The sequence below is a fragment of the Heterodontus francisci genome, chromosome 22, assembly GCF_036365525.1.
Source record: "Heterodontus francisci isolate sHetFra1 chromosome 22, sHetFra1.hap1, whole genome shotgun sequence".
Taxonomy (NCBI): domain Eukaryota; kingdom Metazoa; phylum Chordata; class Chondrichthyes; order Heterodontiformes; family Heterodontidae; genus Heterodontus; species Heterodontus francisci.
This window is the reverse complement of record NC_090392.1, coordinates 67,542,081-67,555,336: the sequence shown is the minus strand read 5'-3', so window position 1 is coordinate 67,555,336 and position 13,256 is coordinate 67,542,081. Positions and strand designations below refer to the sequence as shown.

Sequence of the window (13,256 nt, the reverse complement as noted above, 5' to 3'; positions counted from 1 at the left end):
CATTCAAATGGATCTTCTGGTGCTAATACCTCAGTACAACTATACAATTTGCTTCTTGGTAAAAATATATTTGAGTTGGTTTCCTCTCCCAAGTACAAGTGTTGCAGTGATATGGTAGAGGGAGTTGTGGACAGGGCAGGGGAAAGCAGCTTGCAACTGAATGGGTCTCATGATAAGATAGGAAGTCCTGCTCATGTCTTCTGTGCAACATTGCTGTGAATTTCACAAGTGCTGCCATAATATGGAGGATATTGATGTTGCACAAGTATTACCAGTGTTTGTAAATCTTTTATTTCACAATACAGTATGATTTGAAATGGAGTTTCTCAATCTCCTATTAGATTAATGAGAATGTGAAACCTATTGAATGAGAAGTAGATGAGAAAAATACCAAATAAACATTTAAGGGGAAGCCAAAAAAAAAGTACACATCTGAGAAAGGAGTATGTGTAGCATAAAAGCTAGGAAGAAACAGCTAGGTTGAATTGACTTTGGCCTATAGACTCTGTTTATTTAAAAAAAAAAATTGCCACTCCTGGCCAGGAAATACTCATCTTTTAATGTATGACTGCTGACAATGAATGAACATGGGATCAGGTTGAGGCATAATAGTTTCCAAAGCCAGGTAACCTGCCAGCACTAGGCTTGGGTTTTCTGATTCAGTGGTGCCAGGTAAGAAAAATTATTAGAATGTTTTCTGCTTTTGCCTGGGGCAATCAATCATAGGTAATTGCACTCAGGCAATCGCCTTTTTAAGTTTTAACTGTCCCCTCTTCCTGCTGCCTTTGCAAAATTGGATGCCAGGATGTGCACTTAAACCTCAATGTAATATCTGATTTTTACTTTACTGACTTTCTGGATTTGACCAGATCACTGATGTGAGGAAACTCTTGATGCAACAGTTTGTTTAAGGCTCTCTTAGTCACAAATGAATCACAATATACACTGTCAGTATTTTGGCAATAGCAACATCAAGAGTGAATGGCTAAGGGAGTAAACCTGATAAGCTCAAGCACGGGGTGTCCCATTAGGCAGTTAGTGTTTCCCTTCAGTTAGCACCTTCTGGTAACTCCGGCAACTGACTAGGCCCCAGACATTTAGGCTTTTGTCTTACCTCTGGGCATCAGCCTACAAGGTTGAGGGGTGGGTGCAGATGCTTGGCAAGTCTGCATCTCCTAAAACCATGCCTCGGCAATGCAGCAAGCAAAGGCAACCTTTCACCTTCGAAGCTGGAATGTGAGGTTTGTGTCCTGGAATTGACCTTCATAGCCATCAGCAGAGGTCCACTAAGAGAAATTGCCCCATCTAACTGGATTGTTTTCTGTGCTCATAATCTTTAGTAGATGGAAGGATGTCAACACAATGTCATACCCCGTTGCTTCATTTTTCTATTTTCTTAGACTTTTGAGCTTTCAGTTACTTAAGGGCACACAACCCTAGCCTGGAAGAAAGTCATCCTCGTTCCCGAAGGCCTGCTTAACGTTCATTTCAGCATATCTGTGTACTGATATATACTATATCTTAGCCAAGTTCTAAAGAATAAGATTCCAAGGCTGCTTCTGTTAGAGAGCAAGAAGGTCACATAAGCCCCCAGAGCTGCGCTCTCACCTTGTGTAAACAGGATCTCTCCACATTTTGCAATGATTGTTTATTTTTCGCAAGAGTTCAATGTCTTCACAGCAGGTGCCTAAACTGAAAGTGTTAACCCTGTACTTAAAGTTATATCTAAAAGGCAAGAGAACATTATTTAGCTTATTTATAATAAAATAATGGTAGACTGTACTCACGTGTTATTCTATTCAATTGGGATAAATATATGCAGTGGATCCCTGACATTTTTCCTAACAAATATTATAAATAACTGATTTGAATGTGTCAGAAAATAAACAAACTGAAGTCAACCTAATGTGTTGTCTGCTGGTGTGACACATTATTGTGTTACAACATGGTCATGGCAGGACTGGCCCAGGAGGACAGCAGAAACACTTTAGAGATGTCCTCAAAGTGTCTCTGAAGAGATCAAACATCCTTGTCGACTGAGTCCCTGGCTCGTGACCATCCTAGATGGAGAAAGCTCGTTGAGGAAGGCATCGTACACTTCGAGGGACTTTGTCGGGAACATGCAGAGGAGAAGTTGAGGCATCTGAGGGAGCAAACAAACCTTCAAACTACTCATCTTCCTGACCCTTCAAGCACCACCTGCCCCTCGTGGCAGAGTCCACAGATCACACATTGGACTTAATCAGTCATATCTCAGAACCCATCGTACAGTTGTGAAAGCAAGTCATCCTTGATCCCAAGGGGCTGCCAAAGAAAATAGATAATGTGCTTTCTTTCTTACATTTGCTTTTGCTCCATTGAATCTTTTAATCAGTTTGATTCCCTATTGTTTCTTGATATAGTTTGTCTCTGAGCATATACTGTTCTCCAGTACACAAATGCAACAGTGGCAATAGAATTGCTAGAATTTAACCTTTTGCACATATATGAACCAAAAGTAATAATAGACTGAAGTCATAGTTCATGAGCGACACATCACATTTTCAACAATACTGTATTAAACAAATTGTTGTGTACGTTCATGTGGTTAACAATGACTATAACCTACAGTTAGAAGTTAGTTAAATCAAGGCTACCTTATCTTGAGAATAATGATTCACAATGCAGAACTTTATCTTGGCCAGGTTATTAGGAAAGTATCAAATGGAGATTAGGAGCTGTTGCAACAGATGTTAGCTGGGAAAGGTGTGCCCAAGTATGAGTCAACCCATACCTGTACTTGTATGTGTGTCACCTGTGGCCAATTAAACAGTATTATGGATATCTGAAAGCAAGTAGCCCAGGTGTCATTTTAGCAGTGCAAATATGTGTGATGTGGGTTAAACATAAAGTAGTTCTAAAAAAAACTTTCAAGAAACAGTATAGGAGTAATATTTATTTCTGTAAATTATGCAGGCAATAATGTTTCCAGTTTTGTTTTGTTCAATGATTTTTCACCCTCTTTTGCAAGTGGCCATGCAACCTTCTCCCAAGTTACTATTATTAATGAGGCATCTGAGGTGCACAAGAGCAGTTTTGGGACAACTCTTCTGCATATCTTTTTGTTAGGATCTTGTTTGAGACCAGTAATGTTTTAAAAAGAAATTTGAACTCCCAGTTATTACTGAAAGAATTACACCACAAGATTTCACATTTTTAAACAAAAAAACTTTACAAGAGTTAAACAAAGTAAGCGCAACTACCAACAGTACAATTTGAAATCACCTATTTTTTAAGCTTAAAATCTTAACGGAACATGAAGAGGTATACTTTAAATCTCAACAGAATGCTCCTGGTTTGGCTTTTACTATCAAGCGGCACTTACTCAGCAGGAACCTATTCACCGATGCTCAGTTTGAGCACCACCAGGGCCACTCGGCTCCAGACCTCATTACAGCCTTGGCACAAACATGGACAAAAGAGCTAAATTCAAGAGGTGAGGTGAGAGTGACTGCCCTTGACATCAAGGCAGCATTTGACCGAGTGTGGCATCAAGGAGCCCTAGTAAAATTGAAATCAATGGGAATCGGGGAAAGCATTCCACTCGTTAGAGTCATATCTAGCACAAAGGAAGATAGTTGTGGTTGTTGGAGGCCAATCATCTCAGCCCCAGGTCATCGCTGCAAGAGTTCTTCAAGATAGTGTCCTAGGCCCACCCACCTTCAGCTGCTTCATCAATGACCTTCCTTCCAACAGAAGGTCAGAAGTGGGGATGTTCGTTGATTATTGGACAGGGTTCAGCACCATTTGCCACTCAAGACACTGAAGCAGTCCATGCCCACATGCAGTAAGAACTGGACAACATTCAGGCTTGGGCTGATAAGTGGCAAGTAACATTTGCGCCACATCAAAGCCAAACTATGACCATCCTCACTGTCGCCAGGTCAAAATCCCGGAAGTTCTTCCCTAAACAGCACTCAGGATGTACCTACACCACATGGACTGCAGTGGTTCAAGAAGGCAGCTCATCACCATCTTATGAAGGGCAATTACGGATGGGCAATAAATACTGGCCTTACTGGCAATGCTCAGATTCCAAGAATGAATAAAATAAAGTGGAAGATAGCTGAGAAATAATGTATACACAGCTGATTTGATTATTGTAAGCTTACCTCTTGGCAGAGAATCTCCATCCATCTTAAAGTGCCTAAATACCATGACAGTGCCAAATTAAAATGGATGTCAATTGGAAACATAAATAAAAACAAAAACAGAATTGTTCAAAACACACAGCTGGCCTCTCTGTAAAGAGAAAAGTCAGGTGAATGTTTCAGACATTTACCCTTTGTCAAAGCTCCTGTTACTTTTAACCTATTTACAGCCAATGCAAGATCTGTGTATTTTCTGCATTTTTTTGCATTTATTCTAGATTTTCAGTATTTGCAGTTTTATTAATGGCATTTTCAGTGCAGAGTGCAGGATGATCCTGGCAGTGTCCTTTTAATTTTTAGATGTTCCACATAGAGATGCCAACTTTGGTTGAAGTATTTCGGGTGGTTTTCTTGGATGCCCTCCAGCTTCCAATCGCCCCAACCTGTAAAACAGCCTTTTTCCACCCCCCATCCGCATCTCCAATACTTTGACAATAAAGTGTTCAAATAATTATTTTTTTTAAAACTAAATTTCTTGAAATTGTCCTTTAGCTTTTCTCCCGGGCTCCTCGCAGCAGCGTGCAGGGGACTAATTTTTGATGACTGGAGGTTCCAGGAAAATGCTTAAGGACTGGCAACCCCAAGGCTGGCCATGCGTCTTTTGCAAAGGGACAGTTTGATTGAACTACAACTCCCGGCGTGCTGTGCGGTGAGACGCTGGCTGGCTATCGCGAGCTGTGCCAGAGCTGGCCTCCATTTTGCTGGTGAACGTTGGCAGCCGGTGAGTCTGAAACTGTGTGCGGCGGGGGGTTTCTTTTCGGTATACGTATATTAAAAAAAATAGGCGATTGGGGTCGGTGGGGATTGTTGCATCATCGCATTACCAGCTTTAAGTTACCAAATAAGTGAGGGTTTTCGATATCGTGGATAGGGCGGAGGGGTTCCCGAGGGATCAGTCTGGCTCCAGGCTGTGTTCGGGGAAACTTTACTGGAGGCTCCTGAGAGGCTCCATGGACTTGGCACAAGTCGCAGTTGCCATTGGCGGCAGGAACAAAAAAAAAAACCCTTTCAAAAACCCTGCAGCTATGTTTCCTTTCTCCAAAGAGCGAGATATGTTAAATACACCCAATCCCGATCGAGATTTGGCTTCAAGTCTGATGTGGACCAAAATGCCTCCCTCTGAAGTACAATTCCATATATTCCCCCTTTAGTCCCCTTCTAACAAGCCTTTTGAAAGCAATGTTTACAATTCTGTCCTGGGTTTAAAATGGTGATGCCACTATACGCGCACACATCGCAACTGTTGTGTTTACTTTGCGGAGTGATGTTGCATGCTTTTATTTGGATGATTATTGTTTATATTCAATCTCGTTCATTATGCACACACACACACACAGATCCTCCTGTTTATTATGTTTATTTCGTGGAGGAGCTGTTTCTTTTGTTTCCTGCTTTTACCTGCATGTTAATTCCCATTGAGTTTGTCCATGCATCCGCCTATGCACTAATGTAGCATAAGCCAGTGTTGTAAAGGAGTTGTTTGTGTGAGGTTTAATAATATGTAGCTGACATTGTTGATTAACTTTTCTTATTGTGTTTGGACAGGAGGAAATTGTTTGACAGAAGGTGCTGGAAAACATTATATATGCACAATTTTTAACATTGCTGTTCCTAGGTTTCAGTTATGAACCCTGGGATTTGGGATAGTGATGGCTGTACTACTTCTGATTCAAGTGACTTGCCAGATATAGTTTCCTCGGACGAAGTAAGTAATCATGAAAGAGTAGAATCCAGTAATTTTCCTGATCTAAGTGCATTTTGACAAGCTGAAGGAATTTCTGTTCAGTCACAACTGTTTAAATATAACTCCTTTGTTCAAAATCCATTTACAGGAGTCACAAAAGTTGCAGTGCATAATGACAGCCTTCTCATTGTGAAGGCCCACATACAACACCAGATTTGATAATCTTAAACTCTTTCCAAACAATCTGCAGGCTTGATCATATAGAACATAGTTTGTTCATAATAAATGGGGATTGTGATTCAGGTGAACAAGACATCAGCTTGTAGCTTCTATTTTCCATCTTGCCCTCTGATCCCTAAATAAAATGTTTTATGTCAATTAAAAAAAAACTTACTCTCTGATCAGTGCACAAATGTAAAGTGTGATCCTTAAATATAGATTTTGGTAAGGACCAAATGTAACAATGCATGATTTCAGTATCGCTTTTTTGAAAACATTAGCCCTGGTAGTGCTTGAAAAAGGCCAGACCAAGAAAATCGATTAAAACTTAGTATTTTGACAGGGACTCATGCAGTGGCTGAATTTCAATTTTTGATTTTTTGGTCGCCCATACATTCTGAACCACTTCCTTGCTACTGTGGTTCCTTAGTACAAGCTCAGTTCAGTACAGATTTACAGTTTCATTGAGGATGACTGAAGAATAGCTTAAAATTCTTTGTGGAAAGACATAATCTGGTCACTAGTGATATCATTAATGCATTGAAGAATAATGTTTATTGTGTCAGAACACATGGCAAACAGAAATTCTTCCTCATATAAATAAAAGCAAAATACTGCAGATGCTGGAAATCAGAAATAAAAACAAGAAATGCTGGAAATACTCAGGTCTGGCAGCATCTGTGGAGAGAGAAGCAGAGTTAACGTTTCAGGCACAACTGGTTCAGAAGTTCTGATGAAATGTCACTGATTTGAAACATTAACTCTGCTCTCTCCACATATGCTGCCAAATCTGCTGAGTATTTCCAGTATTTCTTGTTTTTATTTCAGAAATTCTTCCATTGGGCAGGGCAGAAACGGTCTATTCTGAACCTGTTGTGCGATTGCATGACATTGACACAGGGTGGGAGATGGCATAGTGGTAATGTCACTGAACAAGTAATTCAGGAATCCAGGCAAATGCCCTGGGGACATAGGTTCAAATTCCCTCATGGAACCTGGTGGAATTTAAATTCAATTATTTAACATAAAAATCTGGAATTGAAAGCTAGTCTCAGTAATAGAACATAGTAACATTACAGCGCAGTACAGGCCCTTCGGCCCTCGATGTTGCGCCGACCTGTGAAACCATCTGACCTAAACTATTCCATTTTCATCCATATGTCTATCCAATGACCACTTAAATGCCCTTAATGGTGCCATGTAATTATTATTGGTTGATATAAAGACACATCTGGTTCACTAATGTCCTTTTAGGGAAGGAAATCTGTCATCCTTACCTGGTCTGGCCTACATGTGACCCCAGACCCACAGCAATGTGGTTGACTCTTAACTGCCCTCTGAAATAGCCCAGCAAGCCACCCAGTTGTCAAGGGCAGTTAGGGATGGGCAACAAATGCTGGGCTTGCCAGTGACACCCACATCCCATGAAAGAATCGAAAAAATGGGCAAGTGTACCAGTCCCCATTGCCTTGATGCACATAAACACCTGCAGTGCACTTTTAAATCTACTAATGATTCATAATGACTATAAAAGTATTATATTTGAAATGTCAAAAATAAAAATCTCAACATTCCTTTAATAGCTGGTGATGCAAAATATGCAGTCAGAATAACAGGCCTGCAGTAGCATGGGGGTTGTTTGATTTTTCGGTTTCCAGCATCCTTCAGGTTCTGCACCTTTGACTGTTCAAGTCTGCTTTATATCATCCTTAATCAGTACACGTGGCTGAGTGACTAGAAGAAATAAAATTCTTCCATTCGATGCTGTGGTACCAGCAGATTACATTGCACCCTGTGTAAGAACATAAATAGCTGCTGCAGGCTATACAGCCTCTGGGCCCTGTTGTGCCATTCAATAAGATCATGGCTGATTATCTATCTTAGCTCCACTTTCCTCCCCTATCCCCATATTCCCTGCTTCCTTTCGTATCCGAATGTCTATTGATCTCATTCATAAGTATACTTGACAACTGAGCATGTACAGTTCTGTGGAGTAGTGAATTCTAAAGATTCACAATGTTTTGAGTGAAGAAATTTCTCCTTATCTCAGTCCTAAATGGCAGCTCCTTATCCTGAGTCGATTATCTCTAATTCTAGATTCTTCAGCCAGGGAAAGCAGCCTCTACTTATTGCAGAGAAAATGTAAAGGGTATTTTAGATTTCTGTAAGTGTCCTAAACTTAGTTCAAACCTTGTGCTATTTAGTTTTGGTTGTTTTTGGCATTGATAGCTAATAGAGTTGTTTAATTATAATTCCAGGATTTGAAACCATGGTTTCCTCCAGTTGATCCACCACAGCTAAACTATGAAGGTAAGCAAACTCAAAAGGACTCCAACTATGTTTTGAGAGAAAAGATTGTCTAATGTACAGCTAGCCAGGTACAAAAGTAATTACTCTAATTTTAGCAGTGTTTTTGTCAATTTTTTTATTTATGGATTACAGAAACAGGCAGCACGTTGGCGTGTCAGTGGGATTTTAGAATATGAGTTTGTGTCTTTAATTTTCAGATGGTGAAGTTGTAAATGGTTTGTGCTATTGTGGAGTTGCTAAGTTGAAACGAGTTACTTCCCCAAGGAAAATAATTTTCTAGGATGCATAATGCAGATCACTGTTGTGTACCTCTGAAAGCATTTACTGACACAATGAAGCAAACCACCTACTAACCTGTTCAGCTGGAGAATGGTGCATAGTTTAGTGGACCAAAGCAGAAGGGAAATATTTAAACATTTTCGAATGTTTTAGGTTTGAGTGATGAGCACACTGACCCTTTTTTGTTTAATCTTTAAAACTGGATTTAAATCCAGCAGCGACTCGTAGGACCAAATTCATGGCCATGAAAAATGTGTCACAAACAGTGTAATCTTGGGTACTCCGTGAAATCGGCCATTTTGCAAACTTCACGTGTTTTACTGATTAACACAATGCTGAACTCACTGATTGCTGGGCATGTTGCGAACAGTGTGTGTTTTACTGATTGACACAGACTCAACTCGCTGATTGGTAGCTAAGTGAGGGCTTCCGATGCAATTTTGAGAGTAGCAGTCTCAACTGTAGCAGAAAAGTGCAAATGTCAGAATGAGCAAATCAAAAACGGGAACATCGAGTGAAAGAATTTGGAAGCCAAAATCTGCATGCTGATGGTTGAATACTGTTTTGTGCAAGCTGCAATGTTTCCTTGGATCACACACGGCAGACAGTGGTTCAGCACCACTAAGAGTCTGAAAGCCATTGCAGCAGAAAGAGAGCATCTGATACCGCACTGCTGGAAAACAAACACGCAAAAAAACAAGCAACGATTTCATCTCTTTTTGAGAAGTCGACAGAGCTCAGAAAATCCTCAGTTGGTTACAGTGGAACTTGTGGATGCTTTTGCAAGTGCTAACATACCATTGGAAAAACCTGATCATCCAAAGCTGTGGGTATTCAACGTAATGTGCAAAATGGTGGTTGCATTCCAAGTGCACATAAACTAGGACAGGACTACCTACCAAAGGATTTGCTGCACATTGTGAGGAGATGAAGTACAATAGTTTTGAGTATACAATAAATGCCATTTGAAACCAGAAACTTCCTTTGCCTTTTTTGTTTTAAATAGATCATTTTCATGGTTTATGGCACTGTGAAATTTACGATTTAAATATGTGAAATCGTGAAATTCACGATTCTTAAAATGCAGTGACCCTAAAATTTGACCGTGAATTTGTTGTGGCCCTACTCATGGGATGAAAGCATCCCCTCTCTCAGTTATAGAGGCCTTGTATAAAGTATATTTGAATAACTTTTTTTGTGATTTGAAGAACAAATGCAACTGGTCTTAGGCAACGCTTAGAAGTCTATCCTGTTCTAAACATATTTTGTCAGGTTTAGAATTTTGTAGTGTTAGAAATTATGACGAAAGCAATTATTGCTTCATTGTGAAGTTACCCGTGTATACTAATGGCGTTATTTAGAACAAAGAACTTAAGTTTTTTCAAAATTCAATGTCATAGGATTTCAGTTTCACTTATTTCTTAAATGAAGTAGGATGCCAGTTTGATGAACAAAACCAATTACAGTGGAAGAATGTTTTCAAAGTTACTGTTACGTCTATTCATTTTATTGTCGAAGGTTATTGTACTGTAACTATAACTTTGATATTTCTCACTATTATCTGTTGACTATTCTAAATATTGCAAAATATTTTGTGAGGATATTTACAGCTCTGTAGTACAGACTTCCCTGTAATCCCACTACATTTTTGATTAAACTTGAACAGTATTTACGATGGAGAGCAAAGCAGTAATAAAATAATTTTTGCTAGCATACTGTACTTTTTTATAGATTTAGGTGCAAACTTGACATTCCTTCATTCAGGCACTGGGCAGGCAGCTGTGCCCATGCTATAGCAATTACTGTTCTTTAAGCTGCTGCTGTGAGATGGGCCAGAGCAACCTGCCCTGACTAGGCTGCTGATTTAAAATGAGCTTTTATTTCATTCCTGTGTTTTTCCCCCTCACTGAGCAGATGCAGCTGGGCTATGCTCACCTCTTTCCTGACAAATGAACTGAGTTGAGAACTTACTGATGCAAACTGCTGATCTTATTATTCTGAAACACAAAATGTTGCTGCACCAATAGTTGTACCAATCTAACAGTCTGAAGATGTAAGGAGGGAAGAAATTCAGAAATACCTATTAGATGCATGCTAAATGTATGGTTTTATTTTTAGAACCATTCATTTTGAATGCTTTCTGTACATTTCTCTCCCAGTGCTTTATACTATTCAGGATGAGAAATGCAATGCTTGTTGTGGAAAGGAGGGCTGTATTTTGAAAGCTACAGCAGGTACTAACAGCTTGAAAAGGCTATTTGAATAGTAATGGGGGAGGTACTGGCTATTCAGATGCTAACTGCATTATTTTTATTTTTGCTTATCTTGACTCTGTTGCGCTTGTGTTGTTGAAAGATCGATTCGATTAGTTATCCAACTAGCAAGTTTTTTCCTAAGGTGGTGTGTGTTCTTGTTTCCAGTGTTGATTCCCAAGAGATGGTGTTATCTGAGGATGTCCGTGTTGAAGAGGTATTGCCACATCGTCAAAGTTCAGCTCCTGAGCCCAATTCTTTTTGGCAGGCCTCACCTGGATGAACGCTACAGGAACTGGGCTGCTGAAGCAGAGCTCATCCAACGTGAGCAGTAAGTTTTGCAGTAATAATGAGTTAAAAACAACACAACAGATAAATCCATATCACTAATCCATAATAGAATTCTAAACCCAAGATAAGACAATAATTTTGTTTGTGAATTCTAATTCAGGATTGTTATTTTTTAATAAGAAGGTATCTTTATTTGGGATTCAACATGATTTAAAAATTTTAAATGTGAATTTGAGAAGCGTGCCATTTTCAGTTTTTACAGATAAATTGCTCAAATTTTAACATCCTTAATTAGCTTTTACTGATATTTAAACCAAAATATTGAGTCTTACAATCCCTTATGACTTATTGCAAGATTGTGATTATTTTTGTTATCTTTTCAAATTTTAATTCTGTGCATCAGTTTCAGCTACACAGAAATTATGTCTTCATTTTTTTCTCGCCGCTTTCCCATTATATCATCAAAAAAATTATAATTGAGGTAAAGTTGAAAAAAATGCAGAATGCAAAGCTGTATTTGCCAGGTGATATTGTGCATGAGGTGGTTGAAATGAGTTGTTGGCTAAGGATTAACAGGGGTACATGACCAGTACTTTATCAACCTACACTGTGGGGTTTTGATGAAAGGTCACTGACCTGAAACGTTAACTCTGCTTCTCACAGATACTGCCAGACCTGTTGAGTATTTCCAGCATTCTTTGTTTTTACTTCAGATTTCCAGCATCTGCAGTATTTTGCTTTTGTATTATTGTAGGGTTTTGAGGTGGAGTGCTTTTTTCTGTTGCTGTCATTGTGTGGCTTAACATCTCTTAAAGGGACATCAAAAGGCCTCTGGGAATGTTTATGTCAAGTAGATGTTCAGAAGATGACTCAGACTGCCTGCTGTTTTCCAATTACAGACAGAAATTGTCCATGATCTGTGTGGGAGTACTTATGCTTTGCCATTGTATGGGAATCCATCTATTTGGTGATTTAAGGTCACTGATTATTGCAGCCCTAATGATTTTGTTTTTAAAACAAACATACACCAGAAAATTGGCTGTAACTGAGCCACTTGGATGGTACACCTTTTATAAACTGTACCTGAAGTTCAACTTGCTGGGTAATGAGTAAAATTTTCCATTTTGCTATAGCATTATGTACTTCCATAATCAGAGATTATATCCCCGATTGTTGGTGGGTGGGGGCATTGTGGGGGTCAAAATGACGGCCTGCCAGAACCCGCAGCGATACTGCAATGCTCCTAACCTCCACCATTTTAATTTCTGGGTTTTTGTGAATGTGGCTGCCATCTGCATGCTACATATATAGGTGCAATAACTTTTAGGCCAGCAAATGTGGCAGCAAAGTGCCAGAATGTTGCTTTAAAGTCCCTGATTGTCTTTGAGTATTGTTTTCGAAACATTTCTAATGTACAAATGAATCACTGGAACTGGCAGAAGGGTTGTCAGTTTGCCTTCTTGGCCAAAGGATGGCATCACCAACAGCAGAACTCTCTTGTTACTGAATTGGAGTGTCAGTCTAGATTATGTGTTCAAGGAAGAGAGACAGTGGCCTAGAAATTCGGCTGTAAGTCAACCATTTTTCAGGCATTAGGCAGCCTCTTAAGCCTACTATATGGTGGGCAGAAAATGCGTGATCCTTACAAGCTGGAAGCTCGTCTTCTGCCATACTGGTGATGGCCAGAAGATCTGCAGGCCGAAGGGATCCTTGCACCCTCCGTGCACTCGAATTTCTGGACCAGTGTTCTTTGAGCTTCTCCATGGGAAATCACTGCATTTGCTACACAATTGGACAATATGTCTCAAAACAAGGTGTCCTCTGAGTCATAGTGAATCATGGGACACCACCTTGTGATTTAACAAGAAAAACTGAATTTAGGAAATCAAATAAGAACAGAAATGCTGACATTGTATGGACTGTTGGCATGATTGCATCAATCAAAGCATTGTTTTCTTCTGCTATAATTCTCGTAATGAGCTTTACAAGACACTTCTACCATTTCGGCTCATCCCTTTAATTCATACACTT

General features: G+C 39.6%; 1 protein-coding gene across 1 annotated transcript in view; it reads left to right on the top strand.

Annotated features, from left to right (window-relative positions):
- The first annotated feature begins 4,782 nt into the window (after positions 1-4,782).
- Positions 4,783-13,256, top strand: part of LOC137381566 (uncharacterized) — a 118,424-nt gene continuing 109,950 nt past the window's right edge. The window contains exons 1-4 of the mRNA XM_068054257.1: positions 4,783-4,911; positions 5,806-5,895; positions 8,352-8,403; positions 11,103-11,265. Coding sequence (XP_067910358.1) covers positions 4,783-4,911; positions 5,806-5,895; positions 8,352-8,403; positions 11,103-11,265 — 434 coding nt within the window. The remainder of the gene's footprint in view (positions 4,912-5,805; positions 5,896-8,351; positions 8,404-11,102; positions 11,266-13,256) is intronic.